The 15,484-nt window shown below is 34.7% G+C and overlaps 1 protein-coding gene across 2 annotated transcripts in view; it reads right to left on the minus strand.

Annotated features, from left to right (window-relative positions):
• Positions 1-3,019: 3,019 nt before the first annotated feature.
• The window catches only part of LOC129940526 (tyramine/octopamine receptor), a 239,966-nt gene continuing 227,501 nt past the window's right edge, over positions 3,020-15,484 (minus strand). For both annotated transcript variants that reach the window (XM_056048891.1, XM_056048890.1), the window contains one exon: positions 3,020-5,549. In XM_056048891.1, coding sequence (XP_055904866.1) covers positions 3,791-5,344 — 1,554 coding nt within the window. In that variant the 5' untranslated portion in view covers positions 5,345-5,549 and the 3' untranslated portion in view covers positions 3,020-3,790. The remainder of the gene's footprint in view (positions 5,550-15,484) is intronic.

Raw genomic sequence — 15,484 nt, forward strand, 5'->3', positions numbered from 1 at the left:
ATTTAGTCCATTTTCATTAACAAAACTAAATAATATCAACAGTAACAGATTCATTTTTTGTTGCCAATGGAAAATACATGATTCCAAATGCACAACTACTCAACGAACACAGCCATCGAGATACGAATGAAATATCAATCGTATCTACATTTGAGAACGAAATCACATATAATCCATTCGAGACTCAGTAGTAAAGTAAGATTCTGCTTTAGCTTTTATCGGTAGTATTCAAAATACGGATATTGTTTTTGTTATTCGTGTAAAGTTCTACTATACTATTGATAGATTTTCCAACAAAACACTGGTATTGTCAGTAAAATGCGAATGATTGAATTTTTAACCGATTGTTTGTGTCATAATAAGAAATATGAGGTGATAAATTAGTCGTGTAAATCGTTCAAAAGTGTTAAAAATCTGAGGTGGAATCGACATATTTTTGATAGTCAAAATGACTATCATTTTAATTCCGTCTGAGAAAGATGATTCAACTCAATTCAATTCGATTGAACAAAAGATTAGAATTGTCCAAATTCATTATTGCCATATTTAAATTTTAAATTGAATCCTATGAAATATCTTAATAAAAGTATCAAATTGGTTGGTTTTGTATAACATTCTTACGTTTCTTGTCTTACATTCGATTGTCGTAAGCTTTGTCGGTCAAAAGAATGTTTTTTTTAATGAAAAAAAGCTAACTAAGAAAATGTTCCCCTCGTTTGTCTAAGCGTCTTGGAGCTCTATTCGGAATAAACATATTTGTTTGAAAATTACTCTCACATTTTTGTTGTCACGTGTGTCTCAAGGATCAGTTCTTGGTCCGATCTTATATATTTTATTCACATCTGATTTTTCGAGTTTAAGGTACTGTGAAAAGATAATTTTTTCAGACGATACCTGTATTTACGAATCAGACTCAGTTGGTTTCTTAATTGAAACCAACCTGCAATTTGATTTAAATACAACACAAGAGTTATTCAATGATTGGAATATAAAATTAAATGCTTCTAAGGCGTAGGCAGTCTTTTAAACATGAAAAAGAAAAGCATGCCTCTTACCAGGCAACAATTTTTAAATTGAAAACCGGAAGTTTCCCCTCGTTGATTAACCCCAGTTTGCGATAACCTATTTGATCCTTTTCAACCTTAAAATAAATCACTCACAGCTTATTAGAAGAATAAGAATTGAGTCCACAATTGAACAACATGAGCTGAGCAGATCTTCTAGGGGTATTGACACCAGTTCTCCAACAAGTGCAGAGATAAGTTATGCGATACATCTTCTAAAGAAAAACAAAGCGGCTGAACTTGATGGTATTCCCGCAGAATTCTTGAAAACAGACCCTGAGGCAGTTTCCCGTATTTTGTTTATACTCGTGCAGGCTGTCTGTCAGAGTGAAACTTACCCCAGGGGACTGGAAGGATGGAGTTATTGTAAAGTTACCAAAGAAAGGAAATCTCAAAAAGTGTAATAAGTGGTGCGGTATCACAGTTCTTTCCGTTTTTCCGAAGTTAATGGCAACTATTATTCTCGACAGGATTAAGTCCGGGATCGAGTGTACCCTCAATAGGCACCAAGCGGGGTTTCGCAATGGCCGATCGTGTGCCGACCACATCAACACCTTGCAAATCATACTTGAACAATAATCTGAGTACCAATCACCGCTGTACCTAATGTTTGTAGATTTTGAGAAGGCGTTTGATCGGGTCAATCGTGAATGCATCTGGATATCGCTTACTGCGCGAGGAATCCCTGAAAAAATTGTAGCTGTTATTAAAAAGTCGTACAACAACGCAAGGTGTTTTGTGTTGCAAGGAGTAAGACAAGGAGATGTCTTGTCAAAAATTCTGTTTTTGTTGGCGATTGACGATGTGTTTACTGCCACGGTGGGTACAAATGAAAGACACGGTATCCAATCGGTCTGTTTGACAAGCTTAGCCACATAGATTTTGCTGAAGATATAGGCTTCAAGGCAAACAACACGGCAGACTTAAATCAGATGTGACATTTGCTGCAATTGAATGGAGAGGTGGCTGGCTTAAGGATTAACGCAAATAAGACCAAAGTAAATACCAAAAGCCAAAGCATACAAGGTCGAGCAGTTTAATTATCTGGGAAGCTTTATAGCTCTCGATGGCGGAACGGACCTGGATGTTAACAGTAGAATAAACAAAACCCGTAGTGCATTTGGAATCCTTTCTCGTGTGTGGAACTTTAGCAAAATATCGCTACGCACTAAGTTGAAACTCTTCGAATCCATCATCAATTCAGTGCTTTCGTTAACCGTTGTCTGCGCTCTATTCTGAAGATTTGATAGCCGCAAACCATATCTAATGTTGAGCTGTGGAATAGGACCGGACAGAAAAAATTGAACGTAGACATCAAGCAACATACACTGAGGAAACCTGATGAGAAAATAGCAAAACAATCCGTCCAATGGAATCCCCAGTGTGATGGACGCGTTGGAAGGCCAAAGACAACTTGGAGTCCATCAGTTTTGAAGGAGGCTCGATCTCAAGGTATTCAATCATGGCCACAGCTGAGGTCAGTTGCTGTGGATCGGGATAGATGGAAGGATCTTGTTGCTCCAGGAGAAGTTAAAGCACTGCTGTACTTGTAGCCGGAAAACATATATATTATATCATAAAAAAGCTTAAATGGATATTAAGAATATTATGTATTTTTACTTTAAAAACACAACAACTTAATTCAAACTAAAAACATATCCTATCCATACACCCAAACTGAAACCGGGTCCGAACCGATTACGAACCGAAGGAAAGAAAATCAAATCAGTGTGATCAGAACATAATGCTCAATTTACACGGAGACCGTTTGAATTCATAAGATTGAATTTTTGACATATTATCTGTCATAATACCTTCAGTGAAATGTGAGGTGTAAAAAGTCTAAACACACCTTAAAATGTTTGCTAAAACTCACCGTTCTAAGGAAAATTTAATTTTCCTTTCCCCAAATTTATTTCAAAAAAACAATTTTATTTCACGATTATTAAATTTTCTTTAATGGTTTCTCTTTTTTATTTTCATTTTGTTTAAATTTTTTGATCCTTTGGCGTAGGTATACTATTTACATTTGATTTAATTTTATTTTTTCATTTTATTTTCTTACATTTCTTATCACATTTTTGATTTGAATGAAAACATATTTTATGAAATATATTTTTATTATTTAATAATAATATTAAGATTATTTTTTATACTTGAGAATTCAAGTTTTTAAACATTTAATTTATACAGTATTTTATAGGTTTTTGGTTTTGTTTTATTCACCACATTTGTTTTATTTTTGTTTTGTTTGAATGTGCGTGAGTTTTTGTTTTCAAAAGGTCTTGTTTTTTTTTTAATAAATCATTTCATTAAAATAACAAATAAATTGTCTACTTATGAACTAAAAACGAAACATTTTAAGCATAGTAAAACTTGTTTCTTTTATTTAATATATTAAATTTAAATTTATTGTAAACAACTATAGAGTAGTTTGTATCCTTACACGACTACGTACATTTATATTTAATTGTATTCTCATAAAATATAGTAAACAAATATTCGTCTTAAAATTTAATAGTAGAAAACTGGAGAACAACATTTTTGTATTTTTTTAATTTATTTTTCTTCTTATTTAACAAATCTTTTATATTTAATTATTTTTAATTTGTTAGATATATATTTTTGTTCGGTCTTTTTGTTTTGTTTTTGTATTTATTTGAATATCATAAGCCAAGAATATACACAGTTATATAATAATAATAATTCACCTACTGTCATTTGCCTTAACTCCGTAAGCCCAAAAGTCGTTTAAAGGCTCTCCTATAGTCCAAATTGAAAATGGTATAGATAACCGGATTAAGTCCGGAGTTAATATAGCCCAGCCATGTGATGAAGTTCTTGAACTTATCGGTCGGACAGCAGGACATGCAGAATGGCAAAATAACATACATGAGGAAGAATGGCAGCCAGCATATAACAAACACACCCATGATGATGCCGAGTGTTCGAGCGGCTCGTCGTTCCTTCGACAGGGATATCTTTTGTTTTTCCTCTATGAACTGATACACCCCGGTGGCCTTCTTGGGTGGAGCCTTGGAGCCCTTTGTGCTCTCCACCAGAACACTCTTTTCGAGCTTGTCGGAATTTACGGTCACGCTGTTATTGGCATTGGGGCCGGATTCGGAGGAATTCTCAGGATTATCACTAACATTGGAGATCTCTTGGTTGGTATCGGGCGGTGGCAGCAGCCGTTCCTGGATTATTTTTCGATTTTTTCCGTGCTTAATGGAGTCTTTGATTTTGGGACGGCGGGATTTTTTCGCCGCCTTTTCGTTGCCATTGTGCGCTTCCTTGGGATTGATGGCCGCCTGATCGGAGGAATTATTATGAGCTTCGTTGACATTTGTTTCACTGCTAATGGAGTCCTGGTCTTGGTGCACGGTTGGTATGTCCTTGCGATTGTTTGAGTCACCAATGGCATTATTGCCACCCATTCCAACGCCACCACCGCCGCCGCCGGGAGTGGCGCCTTTCATCGTGACGATTGTGTTGATTTTTGATGCCCGTGCGCGTTCTCGCAGACGTCTCCTAGTGGCAATGTAAATTTCGATGTAAACGATGGTCATGATGGCGAGTGGAATGAAGAACGAGCCCAGCGACGAGTATATCACGTATCCTCGATTCGAGGTGAGTTCGCAGGGTGTGGCGCTGGTGAACTCTTCTGGCCAGTCATTCCAACCGAGCAGGGGTGGTGAGCTTATAAGTAGTGACAGGATCCAAACACCTGCTATGAGTAGTAGAACCCGACCAACGGTCCTCTTTTGTGCGTAGTTAATGGGATCGGTAATGGCCCAATACCTGTCCAGTGCAATAGCACAGAGATTTAGAATTGATGACGTACAACAGAGAACATCACAGGTGAGCCACATTTTGCACAAATGTATCCCAAACTCCCATCTGCCCAGAATTGAGTAGGCAACATTAAAGGGCAGAACGAGAAGTGCCACAGTTAAATCTGCCACAGCAAGGGATACGATAAAGAAATTCTGCACTATCCGCAGTGGTTTGTACGTGAATACACTTAGAATGACTAGGATGTTGCCGATGATGGTGAGTACTATGATTATCGATAGGATTAGGGCAGTCAATATAGCTTCCCACTCAGGTACCGCCAAATCAATACCAATATGACTGGGATTGAAAACAGGTGGAGGAACTGTGCAGCCATTGCCATTGCTGTTGCCATTGCCATTAGTGATGGCAACGGATTCTGTTGCTGATGTAATGGGAAATATTTCCGCCGCTTCCGCCGTTGAATTGGGAAGGTACGTTTCCATTATATAGTAAGGTACCTACACGTATAACTATGTATATTTGTTTGTTAATTTTGTTTTATTGTTGTTTTGCCTTTTGCCAGGTGCTTTGGAATGTGTTAATGGGTTTGATATAACATCAGAAAAGTCTTTTAATGCATTTAAGTATACTATGTTCATTTGATGATGATGGTGATGATTATTCGTTCTAGTAATTAGAGCTGTTCATCTGAAATTAAAATAATTAAATCAAATATTAATTAAAAAATATTTTGTACGGTGTTAATGTGATATAAACAATTGTGGGAAACCTTTATATAATGAGCTGCATAGACCTTAACTTCAAATGGAATGGGCGGCCAGTGCAATAGTGGCCTAGCTGCATTTTTCATTAATTTCAGTACAGTTAATTTCGTTCCAAAGTTTTTTTTGATATAAGTTATATATAAATATATAAGATTGACGATTTTAATGTAAATTTTGTCATTTGTTTATTTGGTCTCAGCCTGGCATTAAAAATAACCCTAAAGGCTATGCGCCTTATTTTAAGTTTTTAATTTTGCATGCTGTTATTTTATTTAAATTAAACATTACACTTCTTGATTTTTTTGTTTTCTTATCTTAGAAATATCATGTTGCGCAGCGAAGGGTTTTTCTCTAAGCCTAATGTTTTTTTTTTTCAGGAAATTCACTTTTTCTATCAACTTCTTAAAAATTACAGGGCCCACAGAAAAATGTGAGTTCGATAATATTGAGTCTGGTAAGATAATTCGACACACGGGTTCTTCTCCATAAATGTTTTACCTTATAATATTCTTAAATTATGAATAGGAACAAAAACATACGAATATTGCCTTGTCGTGTAGTTATTGAGACTTACGGTGGAAACAAATTAATTCCGGAAGGTGTAGTGCGACTCAATAGTAGGTATATCAGCCAAACATTGATGCAAGATTATATCGTTGTCAAAACAGATTCAGTTCCAATTATGGGTCTCCAAGCATGCCGTGATTTTGGGCTCACGAAAAAAATAGATCTTATGAATGTTAAAGAAAGATGTAGTTTTATTAAAGATTATAAAGATGTATTTGAGGGACTTGGGTTTTTCCCAAAAGAATTTCATTTAGATGTAGATTCAAACATTACTCCCACTACAAGGCCACCTCATCGGGTTGCTTTAGGCATTTAAAAAAAGATACAAAAAGTTTGGGTGATCTTGTTAAACGTGGGTTTATTCAACCAGTACAGCATCCTAAAAACTGGGTTAGTAATCTCGTTATTGTTGAAAAACTAAATGAGGATCTTAAGCCAGTTGACTTAAATAAAGCCCTAATTCGTCAAGGATACCTAGTTCCTAAATTAGAAGAACTTACTTGTGAGCTCTCTGATAAAAAATTGTTTCAGTCTTAGATATGAATCAGGGATTTTGGAAAATTAAGCTTGACGAACAATCAAATGATCTATGTACATTTAGTACACCATTTGGAAGTTTCAGATTCAATCGCTTGCCGTTTGGAATAATAGTTGCTTATGATGTTTTTCAAGAGTATGCGACGAAAACATTTGGAAATATTCCGGGAACGTTTATCTATATTGACGATTTTTTGGTTATAGGTAAAACTGCCGAAGAACACGATGCAACATTAAAAAAGGTATTCGACAGGGCAAGGCATTTAAACGTAAAATTTAACATGAATAAATTCCAGTACAGAGTTGATAAATAAATAAATAAATTGGGTGGCGCAACAGTCTGTCTGCGAACTAGGGCCTTGTGACTGACAACTCTCAACCATTCCTGTGTTCGAGTATTGTTGTCAGGGATGGAAGGGACCTACAGTTTTAAGCCGAATCCGATCGGTAAATTTGAGAAAGCACTTTTCATGACAAGAATTACTCTTGGAAAATTAGTCAAATCCTCGCAAGGTGCAGTTCCCGTGAAAAAACTTTAGGATCAGGGATCGAACCAAGACCTCTCGCATGACAGTCCATCGCTCATCCAAAGTTATCTGATGAATGAGAGCGCTTTTTAAAAATAATGTTGAGGTTGAATAGTTATCGGCACATGATAGCGAGTTTAAAAAAATAAAACAACTAATTTCAAATACATAACAACTTCAAAACTGTTCAAAGAAAATGAGAAAGTTACTATACAAACTGATGCATCGTAATATGCTTTGCTCCTTGAAGTCTGTGTGAAGCAGAGAAAAATTACTCGCAAATAGAGAAAGAGCTTCTTGGCATAATTTTTGCCGCAAATAAAATTCATTATTACATATATGTAGAGTCGAAGGCGGGACACATTGCATTCTGTTTCAACCCTAAATCAATAACGTTGTTATCCTTTTATCTATCTCCGAATTCTTTTGTTATTTGCTTCTTTAAAATAATCTTTGAAGCCACTTACGTTTAGTTTACCTGACTATTAAAATATTAAAATCTTTCTCTTTTGCGAACTAGCCGTCAAGCAGTAAAGAACAAGCAGTTTACTTATAATACTTACTTACATATTTATTTATTTATTTATTTATTTCAAGTACTTACTAATACGATTTCCTTTTTTAAATCAACTTTCTTATACTAATTAAACGAATTTCTAATAAATATTAAATTGTAATGAATTAATAAATTCATCGCTCTTTTCTTTTCCTACATATTTGGGGGCTCAACTAACTTATTTAATTAGTCTTTCAGTTGATTATGCTTAATAAGTTGACCGTCGAACAATTAAATGTAAAATTATTTAGTTTACCGTTGGACACAAGAGGTAACAAAGCTACATTGATTGCTCGTTTAAGAAGGCACACAAAAAATAAAGAAGACGATTCAGAGGGTTCAGAAAGTTTAGAAGACGGGTACGAAGACGCAGAAGAATTAACAAGAGAAGTAATCATGCCAGTGAACGATGCAAAAACTGAAGGTGACGAAGCGAGTACATCATGTCGAATTTCTGTGAAGGACATAGACAACTTGGTTTCAAAGTTCAGCGGAGACGATAATCTCTCAGTAAAATCGTGGTTTAAAGAATTCGAAGAACTCTCTAAATTGATGCAATGGTGTGACATAGAGAAATATATAATTGGGAAAAAACAGTTAAGAGGATCCGCACAAAGCTTTATGAGAACATGTGTGTGCACCTCGTATGAAGATTTCAAAGCTAAGCTCAGCAGTGAATTCGAGTCAAAAGTGTGCAAAGCTGACGTTTATAATCAATTACAACGTCGAAGAATGCAAAAAAAGAAAAATTCCGCGAATATATTTATAAAATCCAAGAAATTAGCCAATTGGCAGACGTTGACGAAAAGTCTTTAATTTTTTACATTATAAATGGTATTCCAGGGCGCGAAGAGCATAAAGTAATGTTATATAACGCAAAAACAATTTCTGAGTTAAAAGAGCTTTACGAAATACACGAAAAATATAAATACAAAATAAGTGTTACAAGTTTTGGCGGTTTCGGCAGTAGCAGTGAGAGCAGCAGCAGTTTCGGTGGCAGCAGCAGCAACAACAGAAGCTCAAGACCTCAAAATCAATCATTCTTAGAGAAGAACAACGGCAGGAGCTCTTCAGCGCATTGTTTCAATTGTGGAGCTAGAGATCATCAGAGAAAAGATGGTATGGAAGAAACGATGTGCAATGGAAAAGGCCATATGTCTAACACGTGTACTAAAAATGCAGGTTACGTACGAAAGGAAACTTATTCAATATCAGTGCCAAATTGCAAAACTATTTTAATCAATAATTTCTCTTTCCAAGCATTGATCGACACGGGTGCCCAGGTTTCCCTCTTGAGAGAAAACGCTTTTAAAAAATTAGGGAAAACACAGTTGCATAACACCAAAATTAAACCTGTGGGATTAGAATCAGCAAAGTCTCAATCTATTGGCAGTTTCGATGCAGATGTGGTTGTCGACCACATAAGTTTCAAATCTCCCCTTCTCGTTTTGAAGCCATAATTGGAAATGACATAATTTCACAAGCGAAGACGGTTTTAGACAAAAATGGTCCGACTTTTCATGAAATAGAACCCGAAAACCTAATGATGCAAGTTGCCATTGACGAAAATTCAGAGATAGAAGTCCCACTGAAATACGCCGAAGATATTCATCGCCGAATACAAAACTATGTTCCCATTAAAACGAAACGCTGTCCCATCGAAATGAACAAATTGCTTGACGATGAAGTTCCAGTCTACTTGACCGAAAAGCAAGTGGTTAAGCAGCAGGTGAAAACATGGCTGAATGAAGGTGTGATACGCTATTCTAATTCACATTATTGTAGTCGAGTCGTCGTCGTCAAAAAGAAAAATGGATCGCACAGAGTTTGCATCGATTTTAGAAAATTAAATATTAAGACTATTAGAGACAGTTTTCCATTTCCATTAATTGACGTCGTTTTAGATAATTTGTCAGATGCTACAGTCTTCACTACATTGGATTTAAAGAACGGCTACTTTCACGTTCCATTTTTCGTGAACTGGTAAGTAAGAAAATCTTAGAAGTTTACGTGGATGACCTTATTATTTGGGCAGAAACTGAAGAGGAAAACTTAAGAAAATTGGATATGGTTCTCAAAGTTGCAGCAGATTTCAATCTCATATTCAACTGGCCAAAGTGTAGATTTCTGCAGCGAAAAGTTGAATTTTTGGGTCATGTTATCGAAAAGGGAACTGTGCGTCCATCATTAGAAAAAACTAAAGCAATAGAAAACTTTCCTGAGCCGAAAAGAGTAAAAGACATCCAAGCATTTCTTGGCCTTAGTGGATTTTTCCGTCGATTCATAATTGGGTGTTCGCTAATGGCTCGACCTCTTACAGATTTGACAAGAAAAGAGACTAAATTTGTGTTTGGCACATCTCAGTGACAAGCATTCACAGCATTGAAAAATGCATTAACTAATAACCCTCTTCTCGCCCTTTACAGACAAGATGCCACAACAGAAATTCACACGGATGCATGTCAGCTGGGCATAGGTGCCGTACTAATGCAAGAAGACAACAACGGAAAAGTGCATCCTATATTTTACTACAGCAAGAAGAATTCTCCGGCAGAAGAGAAAACGCATTCCTATATTCTAGAAGTGTATGCCGTCTACAAAGCATGTGAGAAATTTCGAGTCTACCTTTAAGGAAAAAAATTCAGAGTAGTCACAGATTTCATCGCTTTTCGACAAACCGTTTCAAAGACGGATTTACCAAGTTCCGTAAGTAGATGGATAATGTACTTACAAGATTTCGATTATTTCGTAGAGCATCGACCGGGTAAGCGCATGACACACGTCGATACCTTGAGTAGATATCCAGTCGTTTATGCAGTGCAACCTGAGCTATTGACAAGGTTAAGAAAAAACCAAGAAGGAGATGATTTCATAAAGTCCATAAAGGAAATTCTTAAGCAGAAGGCGTACGATAATTTCTTAGTAAAAGGTGAGCTCTTATTTAAAGAAGAAAAAGGTTATGAACTTTTAGTAATTCCACGTACTATGGAAAAGGAAATTATTAAATTAAAACACGAACAAGGTCATTTTGGTGTTGCTAAAACATTCGCTTTAATTTTTACATCCCAAGGTTAAGACAAAAGATCCAGAGTTGCATAGATAGCTGTGTTAAGTGTATTTTAGCTAATCGCAAATGTGGAAAACAAGAAGGTTACATAGAACAACTAGATAAAGGAGAAAAGCCTCTTGACACTCTCCACTTGGATCATATAGGTCCTATTGACATTACACAAAAACAGTACAAGTACATTTTAACAGCTATAGATGGATTTTCGAAGTACACATGGATTTTCCCTACCAAAACCGTAGCAGCAGATGAAACGCTAAGAAGACTGAAGGAGCAGCAACAAGTGTTCGGTAACCCTCGTCGTATTATCACCGATCGTGGAAGTGCTTTCACCTCAGAAGTTTTTAAGAGTTACCGCAGAGATGAGAACATCGATCATATTTTGATCACGACTGGTATGCCCAGAAGTAACGGCCAAGCTGAAAGAGCAAATCGTGTTATTTTGGAAGTTCTCAAAAGATTATCAGCCGCATCACCAGAAAAATGGTACAAATTTGTTGGAAGCGTACAAATCGCCATAAATAGCACCTACCATCGTTCTATTAATCGAACATCGTTCGAGGTTTTATTTGGAGTACCCATCCGCAAAAAAGAAGATCTGGAGATCAGAGAACTAATCCAACAAGAATTTACAAACAATTTCTGTGACAACAGAGAGCAGATTCGATTAGACGTTCGTCAACAGATTGAAAAAATTCAAGCCGAAAACAAAATAACATTTAACAAGAAACGAAAAATACCACAAGAATACGCCATCGGAGACATTGTTGCAATTAAAAGGACACAATTTGTAACTGGTAACAAATTAGCTTCTCTCTTTCTAGGACCTTACGAAGTGACATCCAAAGGTAGAGGCAATAGGTATTCAGTGAAAAAGTGTTCACTATCTTCAGAGGGTCCAAACATAACAAGAACCAGTTGCGAGTTTATGAAGCCTTGGACTAATGGCAATGAAGACTTATCATCGTCCGAGTCGAACGATTAGCAGGATGGCCGGGTGTAGAGTCGAAGGCGGGACACATTGCATTCTGTTTCAACCCTAAATCAATAACGTTGTTATCCTTTTATCTATCTCCAAATTCTTTTGTTATTTGCTTCTTTAAAATAATCTTTGAAGCCACTTACGTTTAGTTTACCTGACTATTAAAATATTAAAATTTTTCTCTTTTGCGAACCAGCCGTCAAACAGTAAAGAACAAGCAGTTTACTTATAATACTTACTTACATACGTACTTACTAATACGATTTCCTTTTTTTAATCAACTTTCTTATACTAATTAAACGAATTTCTAATAAATATTAAATTGTAATGAATTAATAAATTCATCGCTCTTTTATTTTCCTACATATATAAGCGGGATGTGTTAGTTCATACTGATCACAAACCCCTTATTTCGATATTTAAAAATGCATTGACAAAAGCTTACAGCACTAGGCTACAGCGAATGCGACTCAATTTATTAAAATACCGTTTAAATGTGGAGTTTCTACCCGGTAAATATCTTCACATTGCCGACTTGTTATCAAGGTCATTTGATAAAGATTCATCTTGTGATGAAGACGAAGACTTAAATGAGACATAATTTTAAACAAAGTAATGATGTACTGTAAAAATGGATGGCCAAAAGATAAATTGAAAATTTAAAGTTGTTTACTACCGTTCTTTAAAATTCGAAGTGATATTTCATTAGAAAATGGCATTCTCTTCTTTCAAAATAGAATTATAATAGCTGACAGCATGAAACATGAAATTCTAGATTGCCTTCATCAATCACACTGTGGAATACAAAAAACAAAACAAAGGCCTAGAGAGTTATTATTTTGGCCAACCATAAACCTCGATGTTGAAAATTTTATTCTTGCATGTAATGCATGCAGTAAGTTTAGTAGAAAAAAACATAAAATAACCAATAATATTTCATTCTATACCACGCTATAGATTTTTTTAAATTAGGAAAGGATATAATGGAATATGGCTCAGTATGTTATTTAGTCATAGGAGATTATTTAACCAAATGGATTGAAATTTTAGAACTAAAACATAAAAGTATGCAAGAAATCATAAAACATTAAAAAAATCTATTTTGCACTCATGGAATTCCTGAAGAGATTGTTTGTGATAGTAACCCATTTAATTCCAAAATATTTTCGAGTTGTCAAAACAACTCTAATTTAAAATAACATTCACTAGCCAATAGGCTCGCAGAGAAATTTGTCGGAAAAGCAAAAAATATAAGAAAATCTCAGGAGTCTATGACAGAATTGTATCATGCCTTACTAGAATATCGTAATACCCCAATAAATTCAATAGGAGCTTCACCCTCTCATATGTTGTTCAGTAAGCTGTGTAGAACTCTGTAACCGATAAAAAAGAATTACTAGAACCTAAAATAATTCATAACATTTCTGAAAAAATAAAGCAAAATCAAGAAAACATTATAATAAAACTGCCAAAAAGAGAGCAGGTTTTAAAAAAGGAGAACATATCAGATTTAGGAAGCCAAATAATTTATGGTATAAGGGAAAAATAGTATCACCTCAAATAAGCCCCAGGTCATATATGCTTCAGGATGAAACGGGAAATATTTATCGGAAGAACTTGATTGACATTAACACTCAGAAACTAAACTTATATCAAATGAAAATTCAGAAAACATCAACAGCAATACTCAAACAAATCAAACAAATGACAACGTCACATAACTCTCCAACAAAAAATGACCAAGTCGACAACAGTTCTTATAGAACCAGATATGGCAGAGCTGTAAAACAGACAGTTCAGTTATGTTTTTAAAAAATTCTCACAGTCCAGGGTTTAACTTACTATTATTGTTATAAATTGAATTTATGAATACTGAATTTTTTTTAAATTTTGATTGTAAATTGAATATTTATTTTTTATACAACAGTGAACAATTCATATTTTTTTAAAGAAATATTAAATATTTAACAACAAAATAAAAATATGAATTAAAGCTATATGAACTAAATATAATTTATAAATGAAATGAATAACATACAAAAAAAATGAGAAATGTAAAATTTTTGTACTGATACTATTTAGTAAAATTAAGTGGGAGGTGTTGTGATGTGTACTTTGACATACATTCTAGTAAGTAACTTAGTATTAAGTCAGCAGTAAGTGAAACTCGGACGAATAAAGACGTTTCTAAAGTATACCATTGGTTCATTACCAACTCTATCAAATGTCTTTGAAATATCAAGTGGAATAATCTTACTTTCTCCAAAAGGATGTTAACATTTGTTCCACTGTTCCGTAAGACAAACCATGAAATCACCAGTGAACCTATTGGTACGAATTCCATACTGCTGATCATTAAAAAGCTTTTGTTCTTCAAGATATTTCGTAAGCTGAACATTGATCAGCTTTTCCATGACCTTGTAAAGAAGGGTTGTAAGTGCCATTGGACGATATTTAGAGGCTAAGAAGGACTTTCTAGGAACAGGCTGGACAAATTCCGTTTTCCATCCACTAGGATAGAGACCTGTACAATATTCAGTGGTTTTGTCAGCGTTGATAAACACCTCTTCAGAACAATAGCGTTGATACTATCCGGGCCAAGGGATTCGTGAATGTCAAGATCTTTAAGTACTCTAGCAACCGAACGTGAGCAAAAGAAGATTCGTCCCATAGAATCGTTTACGCTTTCAAGCATAGAAGGAGTCAAGTCACTTATTGGCAGCATCGAACTAACAGCAAACTGTGCTTGCAGCAAATTGGTTTTATAAATCGCTCTTAAGAAAGGAGTGTCATTTAAAACAAGCGCTGATAAAACTGATAGTTTTCAAAATATAAGTCTTTGAAGTTTACGATGTTTTCTAAAATTTGATTAAAAATGTATGGGAATTCTATCCTACTCGATATTTAACGACTTTTTATCTCGAAATTAAAAAAAATCTGAATTTTGTGTGAAATTTCAGAGACAAGGGGGAAATATCATCATTCTTAAGATCCGAAATCACTTCTTTTCGAAAAAAATAAATTAATGGTTTGAAGAATTAAAAGAAAAAAATCCCGACGAAAATTCACCATTTTGCAGAGATTGCTTATGATACAGATCAAACTTGGTGCAAAAACAAGGTTGTCAGTCTTATTTTTATTTCGTTTCAGTATAGTTTTAATGTTGTAAGTAATAAGCACAATTTAAGCATTTCGGCTTTCAACTTTAATTAAATGGACATTTTTGAAAGGGTTTTCACCTTTAGTTTTTTTTTCTTTGAAAATATTAAGTGCATCCTAATGCCATACAAATAATTCAAGAAATTTAATATGGAATTCCGCAAGTTTGTTTGCTTTTAAATATCAATATCTTATATAAAAACCCTTTTTACCATAAGGTATTTAAACTTCAAAAAATTTTAGTTGAAAAAACTCTGTTTTTAAAAACGAAACACGTTAAATTTATGATTTGAACTGAAAACTTGTAAAGTTTTGTTTCTATATTTATTGCTTTAAAAAGGATGTGCGTAAATTCATGTCTAAATCAATTTTATCAATTTCAACCTAGAAAATAACAAGTTTCAAAACTATTTTCCACCACATTAAAATAAACTACGTTTTGATACATTCAATATTGGCTTTT

The sequence above is a fragment of the Eupeodes corollae genome, chromosome 1 (assembly GCF_945859685.1).
Source record: "Eupeodes corollae chromosome 1, idEupCoro1.1, whole genome shotgun sequence".
Classification (NCBI taxonomy): Eukaryota; Metazoa; Arthropoda; class Insecta; order Diptera; family Syrphidae; genus Eupeodes; species Eupeodes corollae.